Source organism: Quercus suber, unplaced genomic scaffold, assembly GCF_002906115.3.
Source record: "Quercus suber isolate HL8 unplaced genomic scaffold, Cork oak 2.0 scaffold_455, whole genome shotgun sequence".
Classification (NCBI taxonomy): Eukaryota; Viridiplantae; Streptophyta; class Magnoliopsida; order Fagales; family Fagaceae; genus Quercus; species Quercus suber.
The window spans coordinates 1-20701 of NW_027069906.1; the positions used below are offsets into that span (position 1 = coordinate 1).

Consider the following 20701-nt stretch of genomic DNA (forward strand, 5'->3'; position numbering starts at 1 on the left):
ATGGTTGAAGTAAAGAATTACCGTAAGTTGCTATAATGAACATTTAGATTTTTTTCTGAAAGAAAACAGAAAGGTTGCTGTTTAACTCTTTCCAGGAATATGTTAAAGAAATTATATATTCGTTGAGCTCTGATTGGTTTTCGTCACAGTATCATTCTTTTCCATGAAGAGTTCTTTGAAATATCTTTACATGTATTGAATATCCTTCACTTGGTTGATAGCTGTGTTTACACCATGTGTTCTCAGAGACAACCTTATGAGTATTCAAGGCAGCTTTATGAAAGATACAAAATGGCTTTGGAAGAGAGCATTGCTTCAGGGTTGCGATTCTAAACGTTTAGAAAACTTCTACAGTAGTTTAGTGTAATTTGCATATGAGATCAGTTATGCAGAATGCATAATTGGATGGTAGAACTTTGGCTGCTGAACACTTCCCCCTCCACACCATGAAACAAAAAAAAAAAAAAAAAAAAAAAAAAAAACAAAAACAAAAACAAAAACAAAAAAAAAAAAACAAAAAACAAAAAAAAAACAAATAAAAAACAAAAAATGCAAACCAAAACAACAACAAAAGAAAAACCAATATTTTCGTTTGTATGATAGCATTACAAATAATAAGGTTGTTGATGTTCTGAAGAATATTTATATTCACTGTGTCTTTTATGTTGTCTTGGATGGATCTATAATGTAAGCTGAACTTGATAGCACAGTAACCCTATTAGTCTGTGTCATGAGCTCCCTTTTCTAATGAAACAGTATCTTGGTGAAAATTAAGGACTGGGCAAACAGTTGGAGCATTTCTACCTCATGTCTAGGGCTAGCTAGCTACATATAGATCAGCCTCCCAATTCACTCGACTAAGGTTTTTTCAAATAGGCAATATCTGGACACCTTGGTTACCCTAATGTTTTGCGGCATATAACCCCAACAACTTGTATTGCTCTGTTATCCTCTGTTAATTGCCCCTGCTTTCAAGTGTACTATTAGGTGCTGGCATCTCTAAATGACAAGTGCGACACCTATTTACTTATAGAACTTCTGCAAATGTGGGGAAATTGCAAGGTGATGACAAAGTGTTTTTTAGGATTTTTTATGTACCTTGATCATCACTTTGTTGGTAGAAGAAGCATTCCATCACTCAATGATCTTGCAATTCTTTGCTTCCACGATCTTGTAAGCATGCTCTTTTATGTATAAAATAGCTTCCTTGATTCTGCATGGTTCTCTTGCATCTTTTTTGTCTGTTATCACCTTCCTTTTCTGGTTAAGGCTTGTAGACAACCCATAGGCTAAGCTAAGTTTTACTTTCATTTTGAGTATCAGGTCTGCAGTAAGTTGTATGGTAGCTTTAAAGATGGTGCAATTTCCTTTGTATGTTGACATGCTATATTGATTATATGAATTGGTTACTACTCTAAATTAGTGTCAGAATTGCTTTGCTGCATATCATATGCAGAGTACATTCGAAAGGTTGTTCTTTATCGACGATAGCTTGAAAAGTTCATATATTTAATACAAAGTGAAAAATCTGGGCTTACTTTTTCTGAATGATCCACGTTGTGTGGTTATTGATTCAAGAGAAAGAAAGAGCTTTTCAGTACTTACAACAGTTCTCTAGATAAATTACTTAAGGTATTTCTATTGTTTTGTTAATTTTTTACCCCAAATGCATAGTTGTTGATAATTGGGCTTCCTGATAGTGCCTTAAATTGATCTTACACGAAGGTGAAGAACTCAGCAAAGTAAATAAGTTGAAGCAACTCTATGTTTGATTATCAATTTGCTATGGAAGCTGGTCCATTTTCAAACATGTAAGGTGAAAGGCATTCTGACCGGGTTGAGTTTTCCATGCTTTCACAATTGGTCTTTGCAGTTATAACTTGAATTAGCCATTGCATTCCTAGAAAAAGATTACAAAAGCTAGCACATTGTTAGAATTATTTCCTCCTAGAAGCACTTTTTGGTTTTATAGTTTTGGAATTATTTTTTTCTCAAAAGAAGTTCACATTTATATCCACTCTTCCTTGCCAAATTCTATACGCTGGTTATGCACTGCTTCTTTGCTTTGAGCTTTTCAGCATTGTGCATAGGTAACTGGAAAGGATAAATCTGTTCACACTAATACTGGGATCTGAAATCTGGTTATTATTACATAGAGAATGGTCTTTCTCCTGAACAAACTAGTCCATTGATGTTCTGCTCTCTCTGGTGTCTCTTACAGATTGTGAAATGGAAGTTGATGGGTGAAACTCCACAAGTGTTGATTGAAAAAGAAAAGACTAAGCACCGTGACACAGTAACTTATCAGGTATTCTTCATTATTTTATTTACCTGCCTGTGGGAAATTTAGGTTTGAGATTGGTTTCTCCTACAAAGTAACGTCTATTGTGTGACAGTTTTGTCATAGTTTCTTCATATTATTGGGCTGCAATCTGTCACCAGCATGTTTTTGGTAGAACACGTATAATGGCTTCAGTGTTTGCTGTTTTATCCTTCTTCATTCTCTATATTTTTTCTTTTCTATTTAAAAATGATATCTGTATTGATCCAGTAGAATGTCAATTTTCAAAAACATAAGAGCCAGACAGTCATTTCTTTCCAAATTTTGATCATCAGATCATTTAATGCATGTCTTAGTGTTGTATTTACTTATGGACAGGAAGTTTTATACTCTCTCTCTCTCTCTCTCTCACAGACAAATGTTCTTCTGATTTATGGCTATTTCTGTAGGAATCTCTATCAAAATATGCTGACATGAGACTTGAAGAGGGAAGTTCTGTGTCACTGTCAAAACAATGGCCTATGCAAATAGTGAAAGCTCATCTTTTTGTAATTAGGACGTGTTAGTGGAACAAGCCACACAAATACACTGATTTTTGTAAGCAAATTAATGATGCGTAATCTATGCTGGAAGTGATAGGATTAACATGCCATTTTGAAATAAAAAGTCCATATGTATATGTATGTGCCTTTCTTCTACGATTAAGCAATTTTGGTTGTGATTTTGTGTGTTGATTCATTAAATTACTAGTAAACCACCTACAATTTTGACATTTTTTCCACTTGCTAATAGTTTTTCTCTTTTGGTGAAAGATCAAGTGAACTTTGGCTATAGTCGTGGTGACTGAACAGTTCTTAGTGGCTGCAATTAAGTATTAGTGGCCACTTAGTGAAAAGTGTTGGTCTAGACAAGCAAGCAAAAAGAAAGAAAACGTAAATGTTAGTATGAATTTTGGGCTTGAAAAAAAAAAGATTAAATAAAAGAGAATATATAAGTCTAAGTAGGCAAGCAAGCATAATGTCTTGTCTTGTTTCTCTTGTTCCACATGAGTTATACTAGTCTAAGTTGGCAAGTAAACATAAATGCCTTGCTTTGCCTACTTACTTCTCTTTTATGACACAATGGCATAATAATCTTCTATATATAGTAGAAGTTATAGATGATTTCTTCATGAATTTGGCTTTCACAAAACTAAAATTGAGGCTAATTTGGAAGCTTTCTTGCCAACTTGGAAGCTTTCTTAGGGTGTCTTGAAGCCAAATTTGTGTTCTTCTCTTTGTAAGTATCAATAATTTTTCTGCAAAGTTGTTCATATATATACATGTGTGTGTGTGTGTGTGTGTTTTTCTATTGTTATTCATAAACAATAAAGTGCTTTGCTTGCTTAAAATCGGTCATATAGATGTTAAATGTGGTAGAATTTCATTGCACTTGAAATTGACACTAAATGGTTTAGTTTATGTTACATTTAATGTATCTTTGATAAAATGAATATCACTTAAATAACTATTACTTGAATCCAAGTTTTATGTAATATCTATTATACGTTAATCATGTAAAATAGTTCAACCCAAATTTTTTAATTTCATTCTAAAAATCCAATTTTTATACTTACTTTTATTAGGCCCAAGTAACTTCAAAGACACTAAAATCCTCCTCTGTATACTCTCTCTATAGTGGTTGCAACCCTAAAAGCTTTCAATCTTTCTTACTAAAATCCTATAATCACCTCAATATCTCTCACAACCAAACTCCACATCAGTCATTTTACATTGAAATTGAGAGCAATTTAAGAAAATGTTGTTGTTAGGTTTGAAACCGATTCTCACACATTGCGCCCCTCTTTCTCTCTGTGTTCTTTTTGTATGTGATCCATCTACATTTGGATTCACCCACCCCTTTGTGTTTGATGCTGTTTTCTTTTCGTAGTTATAGATAAATGTTACATGAACTTAAGTTCAACAAACTCAAAATGAGGCCAATTGGAAGCTTCTTTTAGGTGTGTTTTGAAGCCAAATTGTATTATTCTTGTTGTAAGTATTGATACTTTTTCAAATTTGTTCATATATTCGGTGTGTGTGTGTGTGTGTGTGTGTTTTATTGTTATTTATAAATTATAGATTACTTTGCTTGCTTAAAATTTTTCATATAAACATTAAATGTTGTAAATTTGGGTTGTGTTTGGTTTGATTGAAATTGATTTCACGAAAACATTTTCCTCATCTACGAGTACTTGGGGTGGCTGAAAATCTTGGTCAACTATAAATTTTTTTTCACTTGACCATAAGATAAGAGCATTTATGGCGAAAATTAGTTAATGCTTTTATTTTTCATAAACCATTTTCCACATCACCCAAACTCATTAATTGAACTTCCACCCCCCACCCTCCACTAAAATTTATGGTCTTTAGTGGCCAAGCACTACTACTAAGCACTGGTCCCCGATTACTGTTTTTTTTTTTTTTTAAATCTAAAATTTTACTTTTTTTATTATGTATGTGCTTGGGAGGTGAGAATGTGTTAAAGTAGTAGAAAATATGTTTGTCATAACATTTATACAACTAAACACTTACAAATATTTTTCGGAGTATTTTTAGGATTTTTTATTTTGAAAGAACATTTTCACCTGAAAATATTTTATTGGACTTGAATTGACTCTATAGTTTTGTGAGATATATTATTGTTAAATTATGAGATAAATAAAAGGTATGTCATGCTTCTTCTTCTTTTTCTTTTTTTTCTTTTTTGTTGGATGATGAAAGGTATATCTCTTGATTGCTTCTTTTTTTTTTTTTCTTTTTTTTTTCTTTTTTTTTTTAATTTTTATAAATCATTATTTTCTTGATTCTACGTTTTTTATTTGATATTTATTAAAGGTTAATCACATGTAAAATTCCAAAATAATTAGTTGTCATTTACTATTTAATCTATAAAATAGTTGTTTATTATGTTGAAGAATACCAAAAAAAAAACCTAAATTTTTTGCATAGATTAGTGAGTTTTTAATGCCCCATCACCATAATATTTGAAAGAAAGAATAGTTCACACTAATATTTGGTAAGGAAGGTAATTGTAGGAAATAAAATTATTCCAATAGTGGATTTAGCAATTTTTTTTTTTAAGAACCTAATCCATATTAAATTTTGTCCCATAAAGATAGTTTACATTCTTTTTTGAACTAAGCTACAAAATCTTGTCAAAATATTATAAAGATTAAGGGAGTGGTAGAATGAGCATTAAAAAAAAAAATTAAAGAAAGTGATTGGATGAAAGAAAGAGACACACAAAAAAAAAGCCGTTATTCTTATTATTTATCCAAAGAAATAATATTTTCCTAGTCAAGTAAAAAAATCATGTTTTAATTATAATGAAATCAATTTATAGAATTCCTAATCCTATGTGTATGTCAATAGTTTGTAGGTTATTAAAATTGTGTTCCACTTTTAACATTGCAAAATTGAAAAGACCCACCCAACAAAAATACCCACCCGGGCCAAACCCATGCCTTTTAAAATAATCTGGTCTGAATAGAACTACTCTTCACGCCCAAATCCCTCTGTATGCGCTCTGTAAGAAACGGTATGAACCCAAACCAAAAGGTTTGAATCAGTTTTTGTTATTAAAATCCAAACTCCAAAATGGGTGATTTTACATGGAAATTTAAAGAAAGAAAATGGTGTGTTGTTAGATAGATTCGAAACCAATTCTGACGCATCACTATTTTGATGATTATGTCATAGAACAACAAGATGGAGCAGCCGCAGCAGCAGCAGCACCTTCTACATTTTTCCCATCAGGAGCATCCCTTGCTCTTCGATCCAGACAACAGATATGGACGTACCTGTTGTGGGTGCCAAGAATCAATTTATGGTCCTGGCTACTATTGTACAGAATGCGGATTTGATGAAGAGGGATGGTACATGTACAGGCATCATAAGTCATGTGCGGAATTACCCGTTGGGTTGCACCATCCCTTGCACCCAATCCATCCTCTCATTCTCTTTGATGAAAAGACACATTATCCTGAAGAAGAAGAACACAAAGAAAAGACCAAATGCCAAGTCTGCAATGAATCTCGCCGACAATACACTTATCGCTGTTACCGCTGCGACTTCAACCTTCACGCCACATGTGCTTCCTTACCGCCCACCATCCAATCTTCTCAAGTCCACCACCACCCATTAACCCCCTTTTGGAAGTGGATGTCCTTCACTTGTGACCTTTGTGCCAAAGAAGTCAAGGGTATACCTAATCAGTGTGCCCTATGTAGTTATTGCATTCATAATACTTGTGCTTCTTTGCCACGCACACTCCAACTTCTATATCACTGGCACCCCCTCCACCTCATCCATTCTTCTCTTGAAGTTGATCTCCATCAATCCGACTCCCGATTCTGTCAGCTCTGTGTTCAAAAGGTGAACACAAACTATGGGTTTTACTATTGCTCCAGGTGCGATTTCGTTGCTCACCTCGATTGTGCTGCGGATTACAGCAATAGGGAGAACATAAATTTGCAGGAACTTAAAGAGAGGGAGAATGAAGATCCAAAGCTCGATCAATCTGTTGACTCAGCAGCTTACGAAGTCAAAAATATCAAGGTGGGGGAGGATGGAACTAAAATAACCACAGAAATCCAACATTTCAGTCATGAGCATGACTTAAAGCTTTCGGATAATGAGGTACTAAATATTGAAAAATGCAACGGGTGCGTACAAGCCATTTTTCCTCCCTTTTATACTTGTATAAATTGTAACTTCTTTTTACATGAATCTTGTGCTAAATTACCTAGAAAAAAACGACACCCACTTCATCAACATCCACTCACCCTTTTCCGAAATTCACTTAATATGGGTTATTCATTTTGGTGTGAAGCTTGTTGGCGTCATTGCAATGGCTTCAGCTATCAGTGTAGGACATGCGGTTTTAAACTTGATGTTCCATGTAGTTTAATCTCAGACATTCTTACCCACCATGGTCATGAGCATCGACTTCTTCTCTCTAGCATTCTATTCAAACAGGAATGTAGTTGTTGTGGTATCGAAAATTACTCACCTTTTAGAATTTACCCAATATTTCGTTGTACTACTTGTGAATTTGCTTTGGACTTCAGATGTGCTACACTACCGCAAACCGTAAGGTACAAACAACATGAGCATTCCTTTACTCTTTATTGTGCTGCTGAAGATGACTCCAGTGAATATTATTGTGATATTTGTGAAGAAGAACGAGACCCAAAGCATTGGTTCTACTATTGTGTGGATTGCAATTATCCTGCACATTCTAAATGTATTCTTGGAAAATACCCAAATATCAAGTAACACATAGAATGGCCACCTGCCTGGAGGTTCTTACACATTTGTTTGTCACCTACACACATTCAATTTCATTGAGGAAATCAAGGGCCACCCTATGTAATAGATGCAATAGTTCTTGCAAAGAGTCGATTTATCAATGTGTCCAATGTAATTTCTAGATGCACTATTATTGTTTATAGAAAGAAAAATGTTTTTTAAATTTTTATTCTATACTAGACATAGTTCACAGAATTTTTGGTGCATGAAATTTGTAATTCTAATTCTATTTTATTTACTTATTGAATCTAAACTTAGCTTATCAGGGTTGTTGTTACCTCTCAAATGGCCACAACATTTAATATATTGTCACATTTACCAAATTTAATTTTTAATCCTACAAGCAACTTACTAAATTCTTCATTGAACCTACCAATTTGGATGCTGGCACTAACCATGAGGTGAGTTTTTCTCTATTTGTTTTGGTATGTTTGGGCTCTTGAACAACATTTGAGCTGGTTGTTGGTGTTTATGTTTGTTTAGTTGTTGGGACATTGGTCAATTGCTGATGATGTGACCATTTTGGGGCTATGGATGGTGTTTGGAGGTTGTATTGTACCTTTTTGAAAAAACGCCTTAGAAACCTTTTCTTAAATTGCATCAATTACAAAATATACAAGTAGTTTAGGCTCATAAGTTTAAAATGCAGCATTGTTTTTAGTAAATTTGCTTGTTATTTTGTGGCAACCATATTTAATAGTTATTCCTAAATAAATTTTTTTTGAAGGTATATAGAATTTCCCAGAAGTAATTGTTAGTAAAATTTTAAGCTGGATTTTTCTTCTAAAAGATGTCTACTATTTTGCTTAAATAATACATGATATGCCAAAAATATTAACTTTGCTAGATTCCAAGTGTGAAGAAATCGTATTAAATGGAGGGGAAAGTTGTGGTCTTCAAAATAGTTTGTCAGGGCAACTATGCAGTCTTAGAGAAGATAAGAATTCACAGAAGTAGGTAGCCAAACCTAGAAAGGATGGTCTTCCTCTGAATTTATAATCAATTAAGTCAATTTATTTTTGTTTACTTCCCTTATGTGCTACTAATTTTCTTTTGGCAATGGACCCACTTGAGCATTGGAGAAATGATGTCACCATCTAGGTAGAAATTGCTCCTTCACCCATCTGTTGGCCTGAGAAATATTGTAAGAGTTTCAATCTTATTTCCTATAAAAATAAAAATAAAAATAAACTTTAGATTATGGTGTATATGTCTAACAAGTGGGATTTATTAAAGTCATATATTTTGTGAAATTTCTTCTGAATGTCTGAAATTCTATGTGCTATTTATTCATTGAATTGCATACAGTTTTTACGACAAGCATATGTGTAGGCAATTAACCTGAAAGGGTGAAAAAGATGTGAACAATTCTATAATGGTGAAATTTCTTTACAACCTTTGATATGATTTATTGCATATGTAACTCAACATTGCTTTTATTGTTCCAAATGATGAATTGCATATATTTGTGTAATGCTTTAGTTTACCTCTTTATAACTGATTAGTGAGCTCTAAAGATGCCAAAGCTGATTAAAATTGAAATGGTAGAGCAACTCAAGGATTCATTTTATAACCTTGTATGTGGGTAACAGTGTTGGGTCATAGACTGTCTATTTCTAGTGAAGATGTTGGCACTTACAAGAAAGGTGGGTTTATCTTTGATGCAATGGTCTGAGATGGAGTATTTAGATGGACAATAGAAGTAGGGGATAGAGTATATTCACTATTGCTTGAAGCAGAATGCTTTGAAGGATCAAAGAAATCTTATATTGGATCTGATTAATTGATTAAGACAAGAATAATGGAGAACAAGATCCATACTTATCTTGAGTCTTTCTACTTAGCAGAGTCATTCAAGTTTTGATGCTGCAGTGAGCTTTCTAATCTGAGATTGGAATAATATTGATTTAAGGAAAATTGAGTGGGCATGAGAAGAATGGGTGGTGGAATGACTTTGTAGGATTGACTGATTCGAGGGAGTTCCCCCTCTAAGAATTGCTTTTTGGTTTAAACGGCCAATTTTTTTTTTTTTTTAAACAGAAAAAACTTCATTGAAAACCAAAACAGGCAAAAAACAAAACAGCAACGGGACTGCCAATGACTTACTGACATACCTCCTCCAAGGTTACATTTACAATAGCAGATGGGCTATTCCCTAAATCAAAATATTCAAAAATAGAATTAAGCATAGACCATCTAGCTAAGGAGTGGACTGCTCTGTTTGCAATGCTCTTGAAAGATTCTTATCGAATTTTTGCAAACCTGCTCATAAACCGCAGATTTGTTCTAAAAAACAACTTGGTTTCTACACTTCCATACCCATTCAATTATCAGAGCACCAAACCTGCTCATAAATATCAATGATGAAGCTCTTGAGCTTATTAGTATTGCTTGGCTTAGTTTCTCTTAAAATTTTCAAATTGAATGATGTGGGTATATATTTCATTATTATTAAGCGCTTTTGAAAGAACTGCTATAGTTGTTTGAGACATATAATACTTGAAACTTTAAGCTATTGGCTAATGTTAGCACAACAATGCTATTTGCACATTTTGTTGCACCCCTGTTTTCACACTTGACCTCTAGGCCTTCATTTTATACTAAAATAGAGATCAAATTTCCAAGCAATTCAAAACTGTTCTCATCCTATGTTACTCATGTTAACTCATTTTGTAATAATTTGGTATGTAGTTTCTGTCATAATCAAGTACACATGCTATAAGATGCTACACTTATTTATGTTGGGACCCTTTCTTCCTCCCTTTTGTTTTCTTCTCAATTACTTGGTTTCAAATGAACTTCGTCATGTACTGGCTTCCTGTCCCATGTCATCTTGTAGGTCACTACTTTGGACATTAGTAGATGTAGAGTAACCATTTGCCATGGCAATTCAAATTTTTGGACTAGAGTGTGGGTTTGATCTGAATTTGAGCCTTTATTTTATTTTTGCGCCATTATTTATAGTCTTTGAGAGATGGAGTGAGGTTAAGGAACCAATTGGCATTCATTTGGAGCACTGTTAAAACTTTATGTTGCTTGTACCCAAGTTATCAAGCTTTAGGGTATGGTTTTTGAGTGATGCATTTTTACAAATTTTGAATTTTATTCTACCACATTATTGTAATTTCTTTTGGTAGGTAGCATTGTTGTAATTTCCTTTCAGTCATATTTGAATAAATTTTTCCTCGTTTTGAGTTACACTCTCTTCCTTTTTTCTCAAATATGTGGATGCAGATGGTCTTTTATTCTCTAGTGGGGTTCATTAACAATATTTTAATATATTGGGTGGAAATTTAGAGAAGCATTTCAACATCTTATTCTTAGGTACATTCATTCTTACACTCTTAAGTTTTTTAGGAAACCTTATTTTCTTTTATTTATATATCTTTAAGTTTTGTGCTTTTTTTACTTTTTGGAATTAAATCTCTATACTGTGTTTTTGTTTGTTCATTTTTTTGCTTATACACAATCAGTAGAAGTTCAACTTTTAACGCCATTGTTATAACTTAGGCAAATAGCAATCATTGCACAAGTTAATTGGAACATATTCTTGTCATAAATATGGAGATCTTTTTCTTAGAAGATCAAAAACCCAATTGCTTCAAAGGTCTGAATTGTGATTTGGATTAACTAGTTAGTCCAATGTACTCGGTTTGGCACTTTTTCTATTATTAATAATATTCTTATGTTACTTATCAAAAAAAAAAAAGTTACTCCAATGTCGTGGAGGGAATGCGCATACTACTTACCTGTTGTTCGATTAAATGGCTGTCTTTTTTGGCACAGCTTTGGCCGTACTTAAGATTGTACTCCATTAAGCGTTATTTTGTTTAGAATAACAAAAAATGTGACAGATGCATGCAAGTCATTCCAAACCTGTTTTATAGTTGTGCACAGTTTAGCTTCTTTCTTCATAAATCTTGTGTTAAATTACCTAGAAAAAAGAAACATCCATTCACTCACCTCCCGAAGACACATTATATAAGACTGATTGTATTACTTCAATCTGCCTGCAAAGGAAAAGTATTAAAATGTCCAAGCATTTATTCTTCTTGTTATTAAAGTGTTCAAAACACTTTTCACTCACTGAACTGGATGTAGATTAGCTCTCATGAAAATCATTTAGTCGTTGTCAAAATAAAGATTAATAAGCTTTATATTCTCACATCTGGGATGGAATTTGAATTCCTTGCAACCAAGAATCATTTTTTTGGCACCTGAGTTAGGAACTCCATTGCTAGCAGAAACAAATAAGGGGACAATGGATCCCCTTGTCTCATCCCCTTGGCTCCTCGAAAATAACCAGCTAGTCCTCCATTTACAGTCACATAGTATGTAGGAGTGGTAATAAAATCCACAACTTCAAGACACTGAAAAGTAAACTACCATTCCATATTTTCCACTGAATCATAAGCTTTCCTAATTTCCACCTTGATGGTACACCTGTCTTGGCCTTATTCTCTATGGTAGAGTAGTTCTTAACAATTTCATGAGCTAATAGCACATTTTATGCTATATTCCTACCAAGCATAATGGCAGTTTGGTTGGGGCTAATAATATCATTCAAGCATGCTTTAAGTCTTAGTCAAGTTCTTTGTGATGCACTTATAAATTATATTTCAACAAACAAATTGGTCTATAATTCCCCCATGGCCCACACTTGAAGGATTGCTCACTTTATGGACAAGAGTAATAATTGTTGCATTCACCTCTCGAAGTAACCTACCAGAATTGAAGAATGATTGGATGGCATGGACTACATCTGAAGGGATAACAGGCCAAGTTTAAAAAAAATAAAAATAAAAACAAGCTGACCCATCAGGGCCTAGGGCCTTCTCTCCATCCAAAGAAAACATAGTCTGCTGGATCTCCAAACTTGGAACTGGCATCTGCAAATTTTTCTTTGTTATCTATTGCAATTTGGAAGTGTAGAACTTGGTGAAAGTCTCCCCATATTTCTTGAGCCAAATGCCCCTCAAAGGTGCCTAACAGATTTTAATAATATTACCCTGAACAAAACTTGGCTCCGAACATGTTTGGATCTATCTTTTCCAACCCATTATGTTTTGATTTATAAGACTATTCATGTGTATTATTTAAACAAGTTACATGAATGGTCTCTTCAATTGCCATGTAGTGGATTGAAAAAAGATGGCTCCAAACATGTTTGGAGCCAAACTTTTTCCACCTACAACAAATCTAATTATTTCACATGTTGTTTGGAGCCAAACTTTTTCCACCTACAACAAATCTAATTATTTCACATGTTGAGGATCCGTTATCTTTTTCCTCTGATTTATAAGACTATTCATAATTGACACACAGAGATTGTGAACAAATTTAACAATAGGTCTAGATAGTTCTCAAATATTTAACGTGACATAGAGGCACTTAGTAAAATCCAACTCGGACTCCTTGCTTTCACAGAAATCCAGAATAATTTATTGCGTAAACAGTTTTCCCCCTTGTGATTTGGCCAAGTCACAATTTAGTCCAAAAATTTCTTATGTTGCATTTATACAACTAAGGTTGGACCAAAACAAAATCATTAGGGTTTGTTCTAATTCTAAATTAATAGATTTTATATTTTGTGGATAAATTGACCCTAAATGATCCAAGTTTAGTAGTCTGATATTAGGTTTCTATTTGTTGGAGCCATGCAATCGAAAGAAACAGAACCAACATGCAAAACCTCACCCCATAACTAAAAAAAAACAATGATGAGAAACCTGGTCCACAAATTTAATCTTTTTACACCCTTTTTTTTTTGTCTGGCTCTTAACCAAGTACAACACACAGGTGTATTAGGTGAAGGTATTGAAGAGAAAGTCCAAGGAAACTGCCAAGTCATTGTGATGAAATTTCTCAGTTTCCAGATTGGTCTTCTTAATTGTGATGTTCTTTCTTGAGTGGACTAGGAAGTTTTTTTTTTTTCCTATACTCTTTGAATATAATCTTTTATAGGTTTTACGCGATATAGCTCGTAAAATATTAAGTGTGTAAGACTTCCACATCCACAAGCTAGCAAAATCTGATATAAGTTTGTTCTGCTTCACATTTTATAGCTGAAACTCTCTCTCTTTGGTTTTGTTCACGGGTACATTCTCTTTGCCACTGAATTTTCATTTACTATATGTGTCGGCATGCCTATGAAATATGATTGTATGAAGTTTTGGGCGGTCCAAAGTGTCCTTATCAATAGGTAGTATCAGAGGTTCTATTTCATTTCTGGATGACTTGTAATATAACTATGAATGCGTCTAAAGCAGGATTAAGATCATGCTATTTTAAGCTTCTGTTATTAGGTCATATGATATGTTAAAAAAACTGTTCTTATTGATTTGCTGCTACATAATCAAACATTGTCTTAATTGGATCTATGTTCATATTTATCACCTCTGTTAATCCTAAGGGATTTTTATTTTTGGAAATACTTTCAGTAAAATTGAACTCTAGGCAAAATAACCACTTTATGGTGTTTGGTTCTTGATATGGTTCATTTTTTTAGTTTATCTCATGGAACCAGAGCCCTCAAATTTAAATGGCTTCAAAAGACTAAGAAATTCAATAGATAAAGAGTCCATGAAAAATCTGTTATGGTTTTATAGAATATTTCTTGTCAAAACAACTACCCATAATGAGCTAAATTGATCCAAGCTCTTGTATGATATTCATAGTTATGAGAATAGTCAGCCTAGACCATCAGTAATAACAATATAACATTTTTGGCCAAGAGACTTTTAGTTCAACGGCATAGCTTGCTCTCCTCTATTAGGAGAACCAAGTTCAAATCTCCTCTCCCCATTGTACTATCCAATTATCAAAATAATTATAAAAACAATAATAATAAATTTTTTGATACTTAGGTAGGTAATATGTTTCAAAATCATGCAATTCATGATTTACATAATGGCAAAATACTACTGGTTTGATACTCTGAAGTGCAATTGTTATTGCAAAGCAAAACAATAGGAGGTCCAGATAGGTCTCAAATCTTAACATGACATAGAAGCACTTAGTAAAATCCAACTTAGACTTGGAAAGGATCTCTCCAATTTCCTCTGATAATCCACATAGGATGCTTTCACAAAAATCCATAATAATTTCTCCAGGTATATTACATGTGCTGCTGTGTGTTGCCAGAGTGCTATTGTGCTTTCTATGTGCTGCTGCACTGAAGTGCTGGTCTGGATGCTTTACAGATGTGCTGTTTAGTCTCCTTCTTATCTTTAGCTTTAAAGGTAGCTAGACGGTTGTGTTGTTAGTGCACTTTTGCTTTACTACTAGCCTTTTTTTTTTTTTTTTTTTTTTTTTTTTTTTTTTTTTTTTTTTTTGTGTTTGATTTGTAATTTGGTTGCTGTTGTAGGGAGGTTCCCTATGCTGGTACCTTCCCTACTCTGGTTTTGGGGTTTTTCCCTGTGTACTCTGCTTTGTTTCAATGAATATAAGCTGAATTAACCAAAAATTAAAAAAAATAATAATAATAATAAAAAATTACAATTTACCACTTGTGGTTTGGCAGTGTCAAAATTTAATACACAAAGTTTCATTTGTTACATTTATAGTTCTGTAGTTTGTACTCTTAGGACTAAAAAGAAACTGTAAGGGTTCTATTTAAATTAGTAGCTTTTATATTTTGTGTACAAATGTACCCTAAATTATCCAAGTTTGACCATGAATGAGCAATACTAGTTAAATTAGTTGCCACTGCCATCACTTCCATGCTATGAAAAAGAATCATGTGAAGTAAATATTGTGATTTTAGATTTCTATTTGTTGGAGCCATGCAATTGAGAGAACTGGACTAACATTGAAAACCTCACCTCCAACTAAAAGATTGATTAGAAAGTTGGTCCACTAATTTTATCTCTTTTACTTTTTGTTTGAGTTTGTTTCTTAACCTGGTCTGGCACACAGGTTTGTTGAAGAGAAACTCCAACTCCAAGAAAACAGCCAAGTCATTGTGATAAAATTTCCCACTAGTTTCCTGCTTGGTCATTATCAGTTTACTAGTAAGCCTTTCTTTGACTCTTTGAAAATATTTTATGATAGGTACTATATAATTGAGCTCATGATATAATGATATTGTCAATAGGATAAGGGTAAGGCTCAGATCCACAAGCTACCAAATTCTGGAGCTTCTTATGTTATAGCTGCATCTCTCTTTCTCTGGGTAGAATAAGGTACATTCTCTTTGAAACCCTTAGTTTTCAATTATTTTATTTGCCTCCATGCCTATGAAGCAGTATTGAGTTTCAAGATTTCTGTTAATAGATCATGATATTTTGAGATTTATGTTCTTGGATCATGCTAATTTAATATTTGTGTTCCTAGTCCCTGCTGATTTGCTGCTAAAAAGTATTGTTTGAGGTGAATCTAGGTTCATATTTCAACTTCAAAAGTCAAAACTCACAGATTCATATCTCAAATTATCACTTTTGTTTAATATTTTAGTAAAATAATTATTATATAAATATTTCAAAAAACTTTAAATGACTCTAGGCTGATGTACTTAACCCCCCCCCCCCCTCTCAGTTTCTTTTTTCTTTTAAATGACTATAGGCTGATTGGATTTTGAAATAATTCAATAAATGTAGTGTACATGATTATAGCAAGAAACCAAGCTCTGACATATATAATGCTTCAAAAGACTTAAGAATTCAATGGACAAGGTGTCCATGGAAAATTTCTTAAGGTACAAAACATTTGTTGATCAAACAAATGAACCATAATGACCTGATTGGTCTAAACTCTTGTACATGTCCAAATTGCTCAAAGATGTAAATCATGAATTATGAGAATGGTCATAGAAGAACATGTTTAATTTCTTATAGTGTAATATGTTTCAAATTCTAGTGATTCATTTTTTACATAGTGGTAGATTACAACCAGTTTCAAACTCAAAATTGTGCATGACCCTTGATCTCTATGCAAAAAGATTGACCAATGGCCTCCAAGCATCTTGGTTTACAGCGATATTATAGCCTCTTCATGTCATAACATATTATGTGTATATTAATATTTCTATCTATAATCTAAAGGTTTGGTGGACAAGATGAATTTGTTGTGAAAATGAAGAGGAAAGCAAAATAGGAGACATCTCTTATGAAGAATGGAAGACTATTATTAGATGAGCTAATTGTCTTTTGCAATGGGAAAAGCAATTCTATCCATGTCTTCTCTACTGAGGAGCTCAAAAGAGCAACAAACTATGACCAGCGTCAATGTATTTTGCAGGATAGTGATTTTAAGTAATTCAAGGGTTCTCTAGAAGGCCGCTTACTTTCAGTTAAAAGGTACTACACAGAAGAAAAAAGATTTATTGTTATGGAAGAAGTTACGCTTGGCATTATTAAAGACATTGCGGTGGGATTGCAAATGAGTGTCCACCAAATGTTCTAAAACTCTTAAGACGCTACTTAGAGACCAAATATCCAACTCCAGTGTAAGAATTTGTCAGGGATAAAATTCTCTTCAATTATGTTGGGACAATCCATTTTGAGCCCTTAACATGGAAATGCAGGGCATAGTTATGCCATTGCATATCTTCATACTCCATTTTCCAAGTCTGTTATCGATAGAGATATTAGGTCAGCCATCATTATATTAGACGAGAAAAATGTTGCCAAACTGATTGATTTCTCACTCTTATCTATTCCTAAAGGTGAACTGCATGTATTCGATGCCGTACGTGAGAGAATGGGGAGTGGTGCACTGAATATATTGCTACAGGCTATATAACTGAGAAGGTTGATGTGTATATTTATGGCGTGCTCCTACTTCTGCTTTTGGCTGGATGGATGTTGAATACTCCACAATACAGGTATAGTCCCTCCTTTCTACATGTTGGTGAACCCATATGATGACAAAATTGGTTGATTGAAATCATAGATCCTATGTTACTAAAAGAAGGAATTAATCAGGAACATTTTCTTGCTTTTGCATAGATTGCCTTGAGTTGCATCTCTGATACAGCAGAAGATAGACCGACAATTATTGATGCAGGAAAACAGCTCAGTGAATTTTGAGTCTGTCTCACCTCCTTAGTTTATCTTAGCTCGATCCTGGTTGATTAACATTCAGGATATTCTATGCTCCATATAGCATTTGAATGCACAAACTTGTCACCAAGACTCGAGTCACTGAATAAAATGGCAATCATGTTTATGATAAACCATGGTTTGATTTCCATTGGGCAGCTAGAGTGGACTGTAATAAGACTTCTTATTTTTATTTTTCGATGGTTGGATTGAACAAACTTTCTATCATTGCATGTAGTATTTTCTGGTCAATAGGAAAGTATCTCCTATGGCAGGTATCTCAAATCAGCCATGTACGGTAGTCTCCATTGCATTACCAGTCTCTTCTTCTTCTTTCTTTTCTTTTTTAATATACTCCATTGCATTACCAGTCATTTTTGCTTACTAATGTCACTAAAATTTCTTCATAAAGGTGACCGGTCAATGTTATAAGGCTTTTAAGTCTTTACGACTCAAAGGTAAATTATGAATGTGACATAAATCGATATAAATCAATATAATTTACACTAATGATTACATTATTATATACCATAATTATATTGCAATGACTTCATTTGAACACAATAGTAATTGACCGAGTAACTCTTTAAAATTCATATTGAGTTTTAAAAAATAAAATAATTCAAGCAGCTTTAGTAATCTACTTGCTGACAAATAGCCTAATTTATATTTATCCACTTTGCTGATTTCATATTTAACATGCTTATATCTAAAAAAAGTCGTACCTAATACCAAAATAAAAAAATAAAAAACTCCATTTTTGTAAAATCTTTGAGAGGTAATGATAGACAATCTTACTCCTAATCTTTTTGGAGAGGCTAATTCCAAACTCAAAGCTGCTACTTTTTGTTTATGATGGAGGACACTTAGAGCTGTTTGGATTGACAATTTTCATGACTCAATTCTCAGTTTTCATAACTCAATTCTCAAAAATGGTGGGACCCATAGCAAAATACTCGTTTGCCTGCACCAATACTCTATTTTCATAACTCTATTTCCAATACTCAATTCTCTACTTTTTGAGTTATGAGTTGTGGAAACTGAAAACAACTTTTGGCTGTTTTCAGTTTTCAATTCTCAATTTCTCATAACTCAATGGCAAACTTGTATAAAACACACATGAGGGACCCACAGCCGCACCTTTTGACCAAAACAATTCTTTTTTTTTTCTTCTTTCTTTCTCTCCTGTGGGTTTGTTCTTCCCTTTTCTTTTCTTTTTCTTTCCCCTCTCTTCTCCTGGGTTCGTTCTTCCCTTTTCTTTTCTTTCTTTTTTTTTCTTTTTCTTTCCCCATTCTTCTCCTGGGTTCGTTCTTCCTTCTTTTTTTTTTTTTTTTTTTTTTTCCTTTCTTCACCTGGGTTCAGTCTCCTGGTGTTCTTCCCTCTTTTAATTTTTTTTTCTTACTTGGTTCGGATGATCTGAACTTTCTTTTTTCTTTTTTCTTTTTTTTTTTCCTTTCTTAGGTTCGGGTCTGTGGGTACTCTGAAAAAAAAAAAAAAAAAAAAAAAAAAAGCAAAAAAAATAATAATAAAATAAAAAAGCTGCAGTGTGTGACAGAAATGGGGTCCACAAATAGTGTGAAAATATTGAGTGATGAGAAATGAGTGATGGTGCCAAACAAACATAGTATTTTAGAGTGATGAGTGATGAATGATGAGTGATGAGTGATGAGTGATGAGTGATGAAAATTGAGTGACGAAAATTGAGTGATGAAAAAGTTGGTGCCAAACAGCCTCTAACCATCATATCAAGACCCATCCTCAGAAAGCCTTGGTAGTTGTATAGTAGTTCTAAAGGTCTCATGAAATCTATGAGATATTGAGTTCAAATCCTTACCCTTAATTTTTGGGCCCCCTAGGGATTCCTCTAATTAAGCCAATCTATTCTAACTTAGACTAGGATAAGATCTCTTCCTATTTAAGTACTATAATTTTTATAGATCACACAAATTCAAATAAATGCCATGTGTCTCGCATCTAATTAAAAACTAGAAGAATTTTAATGGGAGTGAATCTTATTCTAATTTTTTTTTTAATTTAAAATTTAATTATCGTTAATTGAAATACAAAAATTTTTGTTTTTTTGTGAATGAATTGAAATACAAACTTCAATGAAAAACTTATTGATAATATCATAGTCCAAAAAAATAGTTTTACATTTTCAAGTTTTCAATAGATTTTTATAATGAATTCAATTTTATCACAATAACAAAGTTTACGTATGAAATAAATAAACTAAGTATATAAATAGTTAAATAAGCTTCTTCTTCTTTTTCTTTTTTACCAAAATGGAATAATAAATGAGCTATTCTACTCAACTAACTAATATTCTTGCCCAAAGCCTTGTAACTCAACCGGTTGACATCTCCTAGCTAGTGTTTCCAATTAAGACATCCAATTTTCAAATCTCCCTACTCCAAGACCCCAATCGGACCCAACTATCATACTATCAAAAAAAAAAAAAAATACTGATAACTTTACCAAGAATTTTTCATGAGTTGGAAAAAATAGAAGCTAATTCTAAGATAATGCCTAAACATTCAATATTTTCTTTTAAAAATGTAAAGTTATAATTAATTTTATATATATATATATATATGTAAGGTAAGAATTTGTGAATTCCCCCCACATTTGATTGTACACGCAACGCGGTGCCAGGCGCGGTGCGTCTTTGCCCTCTTCGACCGAGTGTAGGCAAGCCAAGGGGGGTTTCATAGTCTCAGCCCCAGGACTTAGAGTCCCACATTGGAAGGAGGAGCGCCCCACTAACACTTTATATGCTTCTGGAGCTTGCGTTAGTGTACCACTACTCACACAATATATATATATATATATATCTTGTTGCTATTAATATATAAATAAATGAATTTGTGTACTAAATAAAATTCAAATATTTGGATTTAAATATCATTTTAAATTATGAACACCACATATCATATGAGCGGTATTAGTTTATGAAATAAACTCAAATAAATTTATTTAAAAAAAAAAAAATATATATATATATATATATATATATATTTTAAATAACA

The 20701-nt window shown here is 33.1% G+C and overlaps 1 protein-coding gene and 1 long non-coding RNA gene across 13 annotated transcripts; both read left to right on the top strand.

The window, feature by feature from the left end:
• The first annotated feature begins 31 nt into the window (after positions 1–31).
• LOC136062803 (uncharacterized) lies at positions 32–3053 on the top strand. Of its 2 annotated transcripts, none has more exons than XR_010624510.1 (4): positions 32–1632; positions 1726–1930; positions 2222–2308; positions 2731–3053. It is a non-coding gene; the product is annotated as an uncharacterized LOC136062803 (long non-coding RNA). The 2 variants fall into 2 exon arrangements; XR_010624509.1 differs by having other exon boundaries at positions 39–1632; positions 1726–1811.
• Positions 3054–5668: 2615 nt separating this feature from the next.
• Positions 5669–17974, top strand: LOC111995662 (uncharacterized). 11 transcript variants are annotated; one of them, XR_010624516.1, is made up of 7 exons: positions 5671–6960; positions 10867–10956; positions 15550–15644; positions 15728–15815; positions 16674–17077; positions 17297–17455; positions 17580–17968. XR_010624516.1 is itself a non-coding variant. In XM_065762378.1 (2 exons), the coding sequence occupies exons 1-2, from the start codon at positions 6031–6033 to the stop codon at positions 10705–10707; spliced, it is 1041 nt and encodes a 346-aa protein (XP_065618450.1). In that variant the 5' UTR covers positions 5669–6030; the 3' UTR covers positions 10708–10846. The 11 variants fall into 11 exon arrangements, 2 of the variants coding, with proteins under 2 accessions (XP_065618450.1, XP_065618452.1); XR_010624518.1 differs by having other exon boundaries at positions 16870–17077; XR_010624515.1 differs by having other exon boundaries at positions 16674–16928; positions 17580–17967.
• Positions 17975–20701: the final 2727 nt, after the last annotated feature.

What these genes read in the sequence shown, in the direction of transcription:
- LOC111995662 (XM_065762378.1), top strand. Translation starts at nt 6,031, where the DNA reads ATGGAGCAGCCGCAGCAGCAGCAGCACCTTCTACATTTTTCCCATCAG. An exon ending in TAAAGCTTTCGGATAATGAG is followed by an intron (nt 6,961 to 10,596) that starts GTACTAAATATT and finishes CATTATTTATAG; the next exon opens with TCTTTGAGAGATGGAGTGAG.